At 33.1% G+C, this 15984-nt stretch overlaps 2 protein-coding genes across 5 annotated transcripts; one reads left to right on the top strand and one right to left on the bottom strand.

Moving 5' to 3' along the window:
- Positions 1 to 172: 172 nt before the first annotated feature.
- Positions 173 to 2432, bottom strand: LOC105831534 (caltractin). Of its 4 annotated transcripts, none has more exons than XM_036290294.1 (3): positions 2354 to 2432; positions 1406 to 1648; positions 173 to 933 (listed from the first exon to the last, which is right to left on the bottom strand). In XM_036290294.1, exons 2-3 carry the CDS (start codon positions 1406 to 1408, stop codon positions 436 to 438), a joined length of 501 nt encoding a protein of 166 aa, XP_036146187.1. In that variant the 5' UTR covers positions 1409 to 1648; positions 2354 to 2432; the 3' UTR covers positions 173 to 435. The 4 variants fall into 4 exon arrangements, with proteins under 4 accessions (XP_036146187.1, XP_036146186.1, XP_012527178.1 ...); XM_036290293.1 differs by lacking the exon at positions 2354 to 2432 and adding an exon at positions 1947 to 2083; XM_012671724.3 differs by lacking the exon at positions 2354 to 2432 and adding an exon at positions 1730 to 1940.
- A 253-nt stretch (positions 2433 to 2685) lies between these two features.
- LOC105831512 (mediator of RNA polymerase II transcription subunit 25) lies at positions 2686 to 14865 on the top strand. The gene is made up of 25 exons (XM_036289580.1): positions 2686 to 2826; positions 3928 to 4266; positions 5449 to 5574; positions 5860 to 5905; positions 5991 to 6115; positions 6241 to 6460; positions 6535 to 7135; positions 7216 to 7535; positions 7705 to 7883; positions 7955 to 8117; positions 8240 to 8428; positions 8500 to 8700; positions 8778 to 8963; positions 9052 to 9111; positions 9194 to 9319; positions 9425 to 9569; positions 11837 to 12666; positions 12802 to 12980; positions 13052 to 13214; positions 13337 to 13525; positions 13595 to 13786; positions 13866 to 14054; positions 14142 to 14198; positions 14283 to 14408; positions 14513 to 14865. The coding sequence occupies exons 2-25, from the start codon at positions 4163 to 4165 to the stop codon at positions 14657 to 14659; spliced, it is 4863 nt and encodes a 1620-aa protein (XP_036145473.1). The 5' UTR covers positions 2686 to 2826; positions 3928 to 4162; the 3' UTR covers positions 14660 to 14865.
- The last annotated feature ends 1119 nt before the right edge of the window (positions 14866 to 15984 follow it).

Below are 15984 nucleotides of genomic sequence, written 5' to 3'. Positions count from 1 at the left end.
TTTTCATTTTTTATTACATATTTTCATTTTTCCTTAAAAATATTAAGTATATAATTGAAATATATAAGATGGATAATTATTACATTCGAATTTTATAAATTTATAATTAAATTGCTCATTAAATATAGGAAAAGAAATGGAAAGATAAAAATACAATAAAAAGTATCAAATCTTAGCAATAGAATGTAAAATACTATTTATTTTTATATTTGTGACATATTACTAAACATCCATATTCATAAGTTTACAAAAAATAATGTAATTCACGATTCACAAATCGTAGCAAAAAATAATTGTGCTTTTTAAAATATCAGTCTTTGGAATATATAGATATAATATAAATATTACAATTTAAAAATTGATTTAAAAAATGTCATATTAATGATATATACTAATGATATATAAATATGTGATTTTAGCTTAATACAAACTTAATTACGAACAACTTGACATGTTCTTAAAAAGTTTCATAAATTCTTCTAGTGATATTTGTCCATCACCATCTTCGTCCACCTGGTTGATCATATCTAATATCTCCTCGTCGGTCAAATTTTCTTCTAATTCATTCGCAACCCTTTTCAAATTTTCAAAGGATATTTTCCCTGTTTTATCGTCATCAAAAAGGCGGAATGCTCTTAATATTTCATCTTGACCTTCTTCTTCTGACATTTTAATTAACATTACTTTCATGAATTCTTCATAAGATAAGTGGTTAGGATGAATAGGCACAGTATCTTCTAAGAGCGCCTGTATTTCTTTTTGTGTTGGCTCAAATCCCATGGCTCTAAGAGCAACTTTGAGATCTTTGACAGCGATTTTTCCAGTGCCATCCGGATCAAATAGATCAAATGCTTCTTTTATGTTAGCCTTCTGTCTCTCGGTTAATTCAACTTTTATCTTTTTGCGAGCATTTTGTTTTTTAGATGTGGACGCCTGTATAGATATAAAAAATATGTTATGAAACTTAGTCTCTCAAAATATATGAAAATAAATATTATAAAATAACTAAAATAATTAAATAACCATTATTTTTTTTATACCAAATAGAAATTTTACAAAACAAAAATTAGTATAAATATATATGAACGTAATTCATATATAATTCTATAAATTTGTTTTATATTAAAAAAAATTTTTACTGAGTTATAATTAAATATATTGATTAAATTTTATCCACACTGATGCATACAAGTATACACACACACACACACACACACACACACACACACACACACACACACACACACACACACACACACACACATATATATATATACACAAAACATTTATTTTGCAAAATAATTTTACTATCTTACAAAACAAACAAAATTAGTAGCGTGATTTAAAATTCAATTTCCAGAGTAAAATTATAAAAGAATTAGGCAAAATTATTGAACCTATTTACCATGTTCAAGCTGCTTATGTTTGGCTGATTTTACAAGGAATAGCTCTTTTGTAGCTCGGGCACTTCAAGTTGTTTCGCCGATGTTGGAACAAGACTGTTATTCACACATTGAGTATCTGTAAATATTATCTGGTTAATTTTACGGCTGATAGCTCTCTTTCGTCCTGGTAGCTCAGGCACTTTCGAGTTGTTTCGCCGATGTCGGAACAAGACTGCTGTCCTCACACCGAGGTCACCGAGTACCTGTAAATAATACCTTACAATTAGTCATACGGAAGGACTTCGTTTGATCGATATGTGACGTAGGTATTATTGTTTTCAAACCGACAGTGCCGGATTCAGACAAACGACGAAAAAAATCATTCAATAACACAGCACTCGTGTGCATAGAACGATTAAAAGACCGGCACGAGCAGGCATAAAACTAAATACATTCGACAGAATGAGGCGTTAATTTGTCAGTTGTCATATTATAACATTTGAACTTGTTTACAAATCAGTACACAATCACATCATCACGATTTAATAATCATCAGCTAACCGTATGATTACTGTTTTAACGTAAGCGTTGTGGTCGGATCAGCTTAGGTTAGCTCGTATTCTTGTGAGCATCGATGATATATTTATATTATTAAAGAAACAATTATACATTGCAAATACTTTGGTATATTTGTATATTATATATAAACGTACACAGTAAATGCCATTGCACGTACATTTCTATAATCGTACCGTAAGAAATTGAGCGATACGATTGGTTAATTCAGACGGTTACGGCTGATTTGAGTAATATGATTGGTAGAAATCTTACGATTACGGAAATGTAAAAATATTAGCCCATGCCATAATACAATAGTAATTTATTACTTTGTCATGTATCTATATCCCGATTTTCATTAAAAAATATTATTTTCATTATGATTATTATAGTATCAAGAAGAAGCTTACTTGTACGAAGATATTTCTCAGCTGAAACTTGTGCCAAACGGAATATTTGCATTATGCCCAGTCTACAATGAGTCGTTGGTCGTTGGTCGTAAGAAATTTAACCAATTATGTTCGGTTATTCTTCTCTAAGATCAACTGTGATTGGTTAAATTTCTTACGACCAACGACCAACGACTCATTGTAGACTAGGCATTAGAAGTGGAAAATAACCAATTAGAACAAGACGAACTAAGTGTGTAAGCCATCTGATTGGTTGAGTGTCAATCCGACTCGCGATTTTTTCGAGCTCCGACCACTCCGACGTGTAGTACAAGCTTTACGTTTTGTTGTAGGCGTAGAAAGAATCAAGCGAGTACAGTGGAGTACAGTTTTCGATAGGAAGACAAAAACAAAACTTTTTATGAATTGTTATCTTGCGTACGCGCTGGCGGACGAGCGTATCTTCGCCTGTGACTCGTAAATTTTAACTGAATGTAAGTTTATAAAAAAAATTCACTTCTTTTGAATCACAATTTTGGATACTATAAGTTTGAAGTGTGTATAGGTTATTGAGGTGTGTAATTTTAGAGCTTCAATATGTCAATAACTTTATATATTGAGTTTATCCCTTACTGAAATTCTATAATTAATTCAGTAATTTTACAATTTGGCAAAATTGAATTACCAAGTTGAATCTTTTAAATTTTACTTGATAATTATTCAGTGCCTCAACACCAAAATCGATGAAACATAGACTCATTTGAAGTCGTTTTGCAACAAACAACTTTTCTATTTGAAAAAAATCGTCACTCTGTAAAGCAAGATATTAATAGTTAAATTCGATTAATATGAAATGTGTCGTATAGACAAAATTTGAGCAATACAAGCATTCAATCGACAATGCACTCTTTGTGATAAATCGCGAATTTGAAACATTTTCATACACAAAATCACATAAAATGCATTACTTTGATTTCTAGAAAGATATCTAAATATATCTTAAATCTTTGTCTTACTAAATAGATGACCTTATAATATACTAAAAATAGAAACAGAAAAGATTAGCGAGATCCCTATGTAAGGTAAAATGTATAAGCAAAAGCATCACTGAACGAGAGAAAACTTTAACATTGAAGAACAAAACATAAAGAACAACCGTTGTAAATCTACCAAATTTTTAATATATGATACTCATCAATGTAGTAAAGCCAAAGATTTCTGCAACTTAATGGCATTTAAATGAAAAAAAAACCTGTGCTACCTGATTCTTGTTGGGATAATTCTGGATGGTCTCTTAAATTGGATATTGGAGGATACATCTCTGCGATAATGTCAAAAAAGATTTCAATTCGTTCCAATCTGCTATAAGTGCGTTTAAAAAAAAATTCAGACAAATATCCAAGAAAGTCCCGAGATCGATTTACAAAGCTTGGGATATTTCCCAGAACTTCCCTCCAAACATGCTTTATTTTTATATGTGCGCCTATAAATTGAAAATATATTGCACCACACAAATATTGATATGTTTATGGCAAAATAGTTATTTGAAGAAAGATTGTTTAGAAAATACAACTATTTTTAATATTTCTTACCAGGTTTGGAATCGACAAAGTTATAGGAATGGTTCACTATCAAATGTTGGAAGCTTTCATTACTTAGGCAATTGTATGACTTCCAACATTCTGACACAATAGTTGTTCCAGGCAAAACCCATTCCCGAATACACTCAAGGAGTGTTGTCTCAGTTCTATCCTTTACTGGAACGATAAAAGTCTGCTTTGAATCCCGCTCGTATCCTCCAAAAACCCAATTTCCCTCAACAAATTGATCATGATTGTATTTGCGTTGTCCAATTTGTGCTTCAATGATTTCTACTGTGTGTCCTGGGCCTCCAAGCTGTTTGCTACGTTTTTCAGCCCAGAACACACAAACCTGTAAGTGAAAATATTATTTAATTTGATTTTTTATTATTCCTCTTATATACAACCTAAGTAATGTTAACATAATTACCTCTCTACAAAAAGAAAACCATTCCACAATCGTGGATGACGTTACGCCAGTCTCATCTTGCGTGTCTTTTTGACGGGGATATTTCAACAATAAAAAACATGCTACTATTCTGCAGATAACAGCAATGTTAAGATGACTCTGACTAAACAAAGTACCTATTCTTGCACTTTTATGAAAACCACACTGTTTAGACACACGTTTTTTATGTGCATTTTTTACAAAGCAACGTTTTCTACATTTGTATGTTAAAGTGTTTTTATTAATATTTAAATGATTATTACAATTACCACACTTGATTGTGCTTGCTAACACACCATGTTGAATTAAAAAATCTATTAGTTTTTCTTTATCGTAAGTAAGATTGCCAAATTCGAATAAACCCAACATCGTATGCCTGTGTATATGTGTGATCTTCCATTACTTTTGCGCTTTTTAATTGAATAATTATTCAGTTTAGCTATCTCTAAGCCAAAGTCGATGAAATTATATTCATTTGACGCATTTTTGTACGAAACGAAATAAATCTAGCAGAAAAAAGTGTCGCTCTACCTCGAGAAACGAGATATTAATCGTTAAAGTTCATGACTAGTGAGGTTAGGAAATTATAGACAAAAAAATAATGGCAATAGCTTCTGCACAGACGCAGAAACGCTTGCCGCGCGGCAAGATGTGACGCGGTAGCCAATCAAAGATCGAATTCAACTTTTGTAGGAGCCAATACTCTTTGGGTATAGAGGTATGTTTATTTCACTTTACTTATTGCAGCAGTGTATGTTAGTATATGTATGTACATACTAATTCACTCAAATGCACTAGTGTTGTCAAAAAGAAGCAGGCTTTTTGTGTATGTGTATGTATGTATATACTCTACATTTCGTCGATATGACAGATTTCTTAATCTCGCTATAGTCGTGAACTTTAACGATTAATATCTCATTTCTCAAGGTAGAACCACACTTTTTTCTGCCAGATTTGTTTATTTCGTACAAAAACGCGTCAAATAAATATAATTTCATCGATTTTGGTTTAGAGATAGCTAAACTGAATAATGAAATACACACATTAGTAAAGAATATTTAAATAATATACAAGATCTTGTGTTTTAGAACAATGGTAACAGGACTAACTGAGCATGGAATACAAGCTGATGTTATATTTGTCATCGAAGGAACGGCTGTTAATGGAGCATACCTTAATGATCTTAAAACAAATTATGTTATTCCCACATTGGAGTAAGTTTTTGATACAGTACATAGGCTGGTATTCATAGTCAATCTTATTTCAAAATCGCCTCGAGTACTGTTTTAAGATGCTAATATAGTTTTGTGATTGGTTGATGGTATCTTAAGATCATAAGTTAGACACAGTGAGATAATCTTAAATATAAGATTTCCCTCAATATATATTTGTATATTGCAAACATGTTAATTTTATTATACAAATATCAATTGTTTTATATTAATTTTATCTATTATATCTAAAATGAAACATTTATTAATTTGTTCTTTCTGTTATAGATATTTTAGTCAAGGTGGCATAGAAGACAGGGAATATGTTTCCGAGGTATTGTGTACAGTAGTTTTTATTATTTATGTAGGAATTGATTAAGTTACAATTTATTTTATCACATTTGGAATTTATGTTACAGAATAGCACAACGTTGTATGGAATAGTTGTTTACCATGCTGCTGATTGCTTACCATCTCCATGCACGGAGACTCTTGGACCTTATTCAAATCCTCACAAACTGCTGATGGTCCTAGACAAGCTTGAGTGAGTACAGAACATATAATTTTTTCCCCCAAAAATTTTACAGATAGAAATAATATTGCTATTTTTGAAATTGGATATGCTTTTTATCGAATAATTTATTTTATCAATAATAATGTCCCATTTAGAATGGTTGGTGGAAAGGGAGAGTCCTTTGCAAACATAGGGGAAGGTCTTGCAACAGGATTGCAATGTTTCGAAGACTTACAACTGAGAAGAGAGCCAAGTACAGCTTCGCAGAAACATTGTATTTTAATATGTAATTCGCCTCCATATCAAACTATGATTCAAGAGACTTACAAGTTCGCTGGTCATACTATTGAACAATTAGCTGCTATTTATCAAGAGGTGAATGACTGGAGTTACAAATCTTATAGGTAAACAAGGTGTACATTGTGTTACATACATGTGTAACTTTTCAGAGGAGTATTAACATCTCTATATTATCACCAAGAAAAATTCCGGCATTGTATAAGCTATTTGAAAAGGCTGGCGGTGATTTACAGTCCTCGCAAACAAAGAATTATGCCAAGGACCCACGGCACTTGGTGCTTTTGCGAAATTATAATTTGAAGGAGCGACCTGTTAGTCCTCAGATGGGCGGTAATGTTCATAATGCCGCTGCTACCGCCGCGCAAATACCCTTGAGTCCATTGCAGAGCAACGACAGTCCGAATACTAATCAAGTGCAGCAGAGTATCGCTCCGCCAAATCAACAGCAGGGTCCTCCTTTCAGAAATCAAGCTCCTCAGAATATTCCTTCTGTCCATCAAACTGTAACGCCATCCATGGCGGCACCGATGAATACTGCACGACCGCCTTACAATCCTCAGATAGCCGCACCACCGAATTATCATCCACCGGGCGTGAACATAGCTACGAGGCCCAGATGGATGCGACCGTTCATAGCACCGGGTGCGACCGCGCCCGCAAATACTCAAGGCAGTGCGCTGATAGCGCAACTGACACAGCCGCCTTCGTCATTAGGACTCAATGTAGCTGCGTTTAGTCAACGATTAGATGGTAAAAGCATTGCCGTTTGCATCTTTTGTATCCTTATGTATTAACAATGTATTGACATAAATTCTATGTCTATTTTATAGTAACCGGCAATAACGTTATGGCAGCAAATCAACAACAGCAACAACAGCAACTCACGCAGCAGCAGCAGCAACAACTGCGCTTGACAATGCAGCTACAGCAGCAGCAGCAGCAGCAACAGCAGCAGCAGCAGCAGCAAAATGTCCAGCAGCCTACTATGTCGATGGCCACTCAACCGACTCACAGTCAACCGGGATCACAACTTACCACGTCTTGTATTAGTCAGTCTATACCTACTCAAGTACCACAGACTGTTACAGCTTCGCAAGCTCCGGTCTCAGTATCATCTATTACGCCACAGATTACTCATCCTCAACCACAAGTAATTAAATTACATTATCGAATTTATTACAAAAATAATGAAAATTCAAAATATTATAATAGAATGTAAAATACTATAATAAGGAGATAAACATAATTTGTAGTTTACATGATAAGCCAGAAGCTATTCTCATCCGCAAAGTCTCATCCGTTCTATTGTAATTTTTCAGGGCAATGTACCCACTGGTACTGTGCAAAGTCAACAACTCGTGCCACGTGAACGTCAGAACATCTGGCAAGGTATCGTGGAATGGATCGAAAAGGCTAAAAATCCTACGGATGCGCAAAAGCAAACGAGACACGTACCGTGCCAAGTCTCGGCTAATGCGAAAGACGGAGATCCAGAATTGTAAATTATTGTATATTATTGTTTATGTAATGTTTTCTGCCCTTTCATTTTACATCACGTTTACTTTTCAGGAAAGCGGATACATGGCCACCAAAACTGATAATGCAGTTGATGCCGAAACAATTGATAGGAAGTATTGGCGGCACCTATCTGAAAAATTCAAAATCTGTCGTATTTCACCCGACGCCATGTGAAGCACTGGAGTCTTTGACAAAAATGATGACTGCTGGATTTGTAAGTATATATATACGAGTGTGTGTATATATATATGTTATGTATTTGAGTGTTTTATTTTGTTCATACGAATGAATTTTATTGTTCTGATAATGTTTATAATAATATTTGGTATATTTCAGGCTGGTTGTGTCCATTTTACTTCTGCGTCATCAAGCCCCGCTTGTGAAATAAAAGTACTTATACTTTTATATACTACGGACAAAAAGACGTACCTAGGCTTTATTCCAAACGATCAAACAGCTTTTGTGGATCGTCTTCGCAAAGTTATACAACAGCAGAAAACGTCTCAAAACGCTTCTGTGAGACAGGTAAATAATAACTTATATGCAAATTAATGGAAAGATAAAGATTCAGAGAATAACTGTGTGACTTTGAATAGGCTAATCCTGGACCAGGTAATACGATTCCCACCCCCATGCCTACCTCAGGTACACAAGGAGGTATTCTTATGTCCCAAACGAATACTATGGCGATGGGTGGTGGTCAGATAACACAGAATGTTGTGTCCACCGCTCCTCCGCAAACTTTAACTTCGACTAGCGGCCCACAAACTCAAATGAATATGCAGGTAATACAAATGGTACTGGTATTTTTATAAGCTAAAATAATTTATATACTGTTTAAAAGAAAAGTATACTAAATTATACACATTTACAGAACAGTGGAATTGGCGGCCCGCAAGCAAATGCTGGTGCCGGAGGTATGATCGGACAGCAACGACCACCGTTTGATGATTTAGAGATTGCTAGGCATCAAAATTTGCTAAAGATTCAACATCTAAAACAAACGTTAGAAGCTGCACAACAGCAAGAAGCGCAATACAAGTCTCAACTGGAAGTTAATGTAAATATATATTTTGTATTTATCTAGAAACAACATTTAACGTTTTAGAATACTTTACTTTAGAAATCTTTGCGATATTTTTGTGTAGATTCAACAAAATCTAGAAGTGGCACAACAACAAGAGATGCAATATAAGCAACAACTTGAGGTAAATGATTTTTGATCTGTAAATATAAATTTGTTATATAATATAATAAGGAGAACATATAATTATTTTTATACATATACAGGCACAACAGGCACAGGCACAAAGAGGTCTCAATCAAGCTGCTATGGCTAACCAACAGGCAAACTCTCAAAGATTAATGCGTCCAGTTTCCACTAACAATCTTGGTCTCAGACATTTATTACAACAGGTAAAAACCTATGAGTTTTTTTTAAAAACCAAGCTTTAATTATTAAATTAATATTTTCGAATGTTGTAAAATAAACATTACAAATTGCAATTAATGTTTTTACAGCCACAACCTCAGTATAGCGTTCGACAAGTATTTGGAGTGCAACAGCAAATGGTAGGTCCAAGAGGACAAATAGCAACAAGACCAATGGCACCTGGCAATACGCAAAATCAGCAGTTTGAGGATGTGTCGAATTATGATTTCCTTAGTTGAGCATCGCAAACAAGTGTTTCTTTAAATTTATCTTAATATTACGCACGCGCGTGTGCGTCGCGTATATGCACGATTGTGTAAAAGAAAATACATGAGACCATGATTTAAATTTTATATATTTGTGAGAATAAAAAACAATACTTGTACATAAGGTGAAATATATGCACGAAATGTATACGAATATATAAAGTATTTAATTAATAAGATCAGTATTTGAATATTTTTTACAATTCCTTTGTATATTAAAAAATTCATAGATATTAAATGTTTCATCTTTTGTTTAAATTTAGTTGTGTTTTTAATTTTACGTTTTTTAAAATTGATTTACTTCTTATTGTATGGATATCCGCGTCTACTTGTTTTCTATTCTCTTTTCAAAGATTCTATCCTAAATGAAAATAAATGACTTTATTCCAAAAGGTAAAGAAAGAGAAAATACCTAATTATAGTTTCTTTCAGTTTTGAATTTGAAATGTGCATCGAAACTATTTTTCACACTTATTTGCTTACCTGCACACGGTGTGCCTTTTGTATGCTCATGGTTTCTGCCGAAAATTATTCTTGGCATTTGACGTGGTCTATTCCTTCATACTCCGATTATTTCACCTTTCAAATTACTTCGATCAATCGCTATATTTTTTACATATCACAATTTTACCAGTCTACAATTCTCTGATTCCAAGTTAAAGTGAAAAGTAAAAATGCAAAGTCATTACAGATTTGTGAGCAAAGGAATGCATAAAACATCCCTTGCATTGTATGATTTTTACTTTTCTCTAAATTGATTTATATGGCTCGGTCTTCTATTTATTATATTTTCTATTCTTTTTTCCAATATTTTATCCTAGCAAATAAATGACTTTGTTCCAAAAAACAAAGAGAAAATACCTAGTTTTTTGTGTTCTTTTTAGCCTTTTTAAGTAAATTTCACTTCGGACACATGCTGATTACAAAGGGAACGCCTAACAATCCCTCGAGTCCGGTACACTGACGTATAGAAATCTATATGTATATAAATTTAAATATTAGAATACCAGTCAACCAATCATGTCAACAATTCTTCGTGATACCGAGTAAAGTATCGAAGGACGTCACGGGAGAGAAACATTAAAGAACGCCTGGATTTAAATAGATAATAATTTACAAAATTTGAAATATAGAGCGAGAAATATTTATTGAGCCACGTGGTTTGTACGTGTATCTAATTATGTGTAACAACAAAACAAATTTCTTATAATTATATTATTTATAATATGTGTGTTATGTATTATGCCTGTAATACACTAAAAATTAAAAAAATATGTAATTTAAAAAAATAATTTTTAATATTATACTTTTATACTTTTTTATCGGTCGATACCGTATGGTGTACATTTTTACCGACAAATTGCTATTTAGATGTTGCACATTGCAACTGGCGACTGCAATTAATGTAGAACGGGCTTTACATCCATGTTTGGCGCTGATGCTAATCAAATGTCGGTCGCACGAAAAAAGCCGCGGTGGCCGCTCTCAGGTTCCTCTCTAAAAGTAATAAATCATTGTGGGTTCTTTCAATAGTGAGTTGCAAAATCGATTTGTTTTCTCGGAAACATCAATGTATATTAACAAGAATTATAACTGGTTACCCATACACCAATTCAATTTTTAAAAAATTGGTTGAGTGACTCAGTAGAATGTGAGTGTGGTTTTGATTATCAAGATTCTAATCATATCTTTTGGGCTTGCCCAAATTACAACATAAGAACTACTTTATGCGAAAAACTTTCTAATCTTAAATGTCAATCTTCTTTCTCTATTAAGTGCATTATATCTATTCTAAACAAAAAAATTGCCAAAGCCATTGTCAATTTTATAGAAGCTAGTAATTTTAATATTTAATCTAGATATGTTGAATTTATGTTGAACTGTTGCCAAGGCACTTACCTTACAGGTGCAAACTGAAAAAGCGGATCAAGTCATCTCAAACAAAAAGAAATATTTAAAGAACAGAAATTGTAACAAATACAGGACATGATCAACTCCAACGGTCATTGCCATACAAAATAACTGAAATCCTGGTACTTTGTCCCTTTGAGACAGAAATCCAAAGAGAAAAGAAGAAGAAGAAGAAGAATGTAACGTCTTAGTATTCCGTCATATCTATTTTTTTTTCGTCTAGTGCAAATACCTTCCTTTGTGTTCTGGTCATGTCCCACAACTCTCCTTTAGATAGAACTCTTTGAAATTGAACTAAAGTCTCAGTCACGCAATAAAATTGAGCCAAAATGTCTGAGGAAAGTCAAGGATTATCAGAGAGACAGTCCATGTATATCGCTCAAGTACCGCAGTTCCAATCAGAAAATGAGCCTTTGGAAAATTACATCGACAGGCTTACGGCGTTTCTCGAAGTTAAGGTATCGGAAAATGAGAAGGTCAACACACTGACAGCTGTCATTGGCGCGAAAGCTTATGCCATATTAAAGTATATAAACTTATTACCAGAAAAGTCTACAGATAAGAGATACGTTGACCTGATAGAAATACTTAAAAAGCATTATTCGGGAGAATTAATTCTGTCAGAGCGTTTCAAATTTAATAGAAGATCTCAATTGCCCACAGAAACAATTGCAGAATATATCCTAACACTGAAGCAATTATCAGTCACTTGTGATTATGGAGAATTCCTAGATCAGACTTTGAGAGACAGACTTATTGCAGGTTTAAACAATAAGCTCTTAATAAAAAAATTATTAGCGAAACCTGCTAATATGTCTTTTGCAGAAGCTTGTAAGATATGTTTGAATTTTGAAACATCATTACCTGGAACTAGCAAAATTAAAAGTAAACCAAATCAGCAAGATCTAAAAACTAAATCAAATATTCGACGTTTAATCAATAAAAGTAATCGTGTGAGATGTAAACAAAATATTGCCAACAGGTGTCCAACCTGGAGAAAACAGCTATGTTTTCGAATACAAAAAAAGAGAAAGATACTTGCAGCTTACAGAGCGAGAGATAATGGCAAGTCTCCTGAACAAAGAAATGAAGATCAGTTTAATACCGGCAATATCACACATATAAAAATAGAAAATATGCTCTCATCTAATCAAGTATGTATAGATTTAATATGATTGTTTAATGATTGTTACTTTTTTTTTTATACAAACAAAACAATATTTTATGACATTACTGCAATGATTTTTGAATGATAAATAATAATATTAATTTTATTATAATTTTTTCAGGGCAACGTACCTACTGGTAGTGTACAAAGTCAACAACTCGTGCCACGCGAACGTCAGTACATCTGGCAAGGTATCGTGGAATGGATCGAAAAGGCTAAAAATCCTACGGATGCACAAAAGCAAACTAGACACATACCGTGCCAAGTCTCGGCTAATGCGAAAGACGGAGATCCAGAATTGTAAATTATTGTATATTATTGTTTATGTAATGCTTTCTGCACTTTCATTTTACATGACGTTTACTTTTTAGAAAAGCGGATACATGGCCACCAAAACTGATAATGCAGTTGATGCCGAAACAATTGATAGGAAGTATTGGCGGCACCTATCTGAAAAATTCAAAATCTGTCGTATTTCACCCGACGCCATGTGAAGCACTGGAGTCTTTGACAAAAATGATGACTGCTGGATTTGTAAGTATATATATACGAGTGTGTGTATATATATATGTTATGTATTTGAGTGTTTTATTTTGTTCATACGAATGAGTTTTATTGTTGTGATAATGTTTATAATAATATTTGGTATATTTCAGGCCGGTTGTGTCCATTTTACTTCTGCGTCATCAAGCCCCGCTTGTGAAATAAAAGTACTTATACTTTTATATACTACAGACAAAAAAAAGTACCTAGGCTTTATTCCAAACGATCAAACAGCTTTTGTGGATCGTCTTCGCAAAGTTATACAACAGCAGAAAACGTCTCAAAACGCTTCTGTGAGACAGGTAAATAATAATATATGCAAATTAACGGAAAGATAGAGATTCAGAGAATAACTGTGTGACTTTGAATAGGCTAATCCTGGACTAGGTAATACGATTCCCGCCCCCATGACTACACAAGGAGGTATTTTTATGTCCCAAACAAATACTATGGCGATGGGTGGTGGTCAGATAACACAGAATGTTGTGTCCACCGCTCCTCCGCAAACTTTAACTTCGACTAGCGGCCCGCAAACTCAAATGAATATGCAGGTAATACAAATGGTACTAGTATTTTTATAAGCTAAAATAATTTATATACTGTCTAAAAGAAAAGTATACCAAATATTATACGCATTTATAGAACAGTGGAATTGGCGGCCCGCAAGCAAATGCTGGTGTCGGAAGTATGATCGGACAGCAACGACCACCGTTTGATGATTTAGAGATTGCCAGGCATCAAAATTTACTAAAGAGTCAACATCTAACACAAACGTTAGAAGCTGCACAACAGCAATACAAAGCGCAATACAAGTCTCATCTGGAAGTTAATGTAAATATATATTATTTGTATTTTGTATTTATCTAGAAACAATTTTAACGCTTTAGAAATCTTTACAGTTGCGATATTTTTGTGTAGATTCTACAAAATCTAGAAGTGGCACAACAAGAGATGCAATATGAACAACAACTTGAGGTAAACGACTTTTAATCTGTAAATATAAATTTGTTATATAATATAATAAGGAGAATATATAATTATTTTTATACATATATACAGGCACAACAGGCACAGGCACAAAGAGGTCTCAATCCAGCTGCTATGGCTAACCAACAGGCAAACTGTCAAAGATTAATGCGTCCAGTTTTCACTAACAATCTTGGTCTCAGACATTTATTACAACAGGTAAAAACCTATGAGTTTTTTAAAAAACCAAGCTTTAATTATTAAATTAATATTTTCGAATGTTGTAAAATAAACATTACAAATTGCAATTAATGTTTTTACAGCCACCTCAGTATAGCGTTCGACAAGTATTTGGAGTGCAACAGCAAATGGTAGGTCCAAGAGGACAAATAGCAACAAGATCAATGGCACCTGGCAATACGCAAAATCAGCAGTTTGAGGATGTGTCGAATTATGATTTCCTTAGTTGAGCATCGCAAACAAATGTTTTTTTAAATTTATCTTAATATTACGCACGCGCGTGTGCGTCGCGTATATGCACGATTGTGTAAAAGAACATACATGAGACCATGATTTAAATTTTATATATTTGTGAGAATAAAAAAGAATACTTGTACATAAGGTGAAATATATGCATGAAATGTATACGAATATATAAAGTATTTAATTAATAAGATCAATATTTGAATATTTTTTACAATTCCTTTGTATATTAAAAAATTCATAGATATTAAATGTTTCATCTTTTGTTTAAACTTAGTCATGTTTTTAATTTTACGTTTTTTAAAATTGATTTACTTCTTATATGGATATCCGTCTACTTGTTTTCTATTCTCTTTTCGAAGCTTCCATCCTAAATGAAAATAAATGACTTTGTTCCAAAAGGTATAGAAAGAGAAAATACCTAATTATAGTTTCTTTCAGTTTTGAATTTGAAATGTGCATCGAAACTATTTTTCACACTTATTTGCCTGCACAGGTGTGCCTTTTGTATGCTCATGGTTTCTGCCGAAAATTATTCTTGGCATTTGACGTGGTCTATTCCTTCATACTCCGATTATTTCACCTTTCAAATTACTTCGATCAATCGCTATATTTTTTACATATCACAATTTTACCAGTCTACAATTCTCTGATTCCAAGTTAAAGTGAAAAGTAAAAATGCAAAGTCATTACAGATTTGTGAGCAAAGGAATGCATAAAACATCCCTTGCATTGTATGATTTTTACTTTTCTCTAAATTGATTTATATGGCTCGGTCTTCTATTTATTATATTTTCTATTCTTTTTTCCAATATTTTATCCTATCAAATAAATGACTTTGTTCCAAAAGGCAAAGAAAGAGAAAATACCTCTTTGTGTTCTTAATTTGTAATTAGCCTTTTTAGGTAGATTTCACTTCGGACACATGCTGATTACAAAGGGAACGCCTAACAATCCCTCAAGTCTGGTACACTGACGTATAGAAATCCAGATATATAGAAAATATTAAAATACCAGTCACCCAATCATGTCAAGAATTCTTGGTGATACTGAGTAAAGTGGAAGCAATGCAAAGATATAAAAGGCAAGTTTAACAGCATCTCAAATTCTATTCCACAGTGTGCTTCAAAGTTGTCGCTTTAAAATCTAATATTCTGTTGTATTCTAAGACGTGCTCTATCTGCAGTAATAAATACATTTTTACAACGAGATTGTTTCATTAAGGTCTATTTCTAGCAATGTATTATTAATTTTAATCTCAGTTTAACTTAATTATTTGTTATCTAGATAATTAATGAGCTCTCTCCAAAAA

The sequence above is a fragment of the Monomorium pharaonis genome, chromosome 7 (genome assembly GCF_013373865.1).
Source record: "Monomorium pharaonis isolate MP-MQ-018 chromosome 7, ASM1337386v2, whole genome shotgun sequence".
NCBI classification, from domain to species: Eukaryota; Metazoa; Arthropoda; class Insecta; order Hymenoptera; family Formicidae; genus Monomorium; species Monomorium pharaonis.
This window is presented reverse-complemented; position numbering and strand designations above follow the sequence as displayed.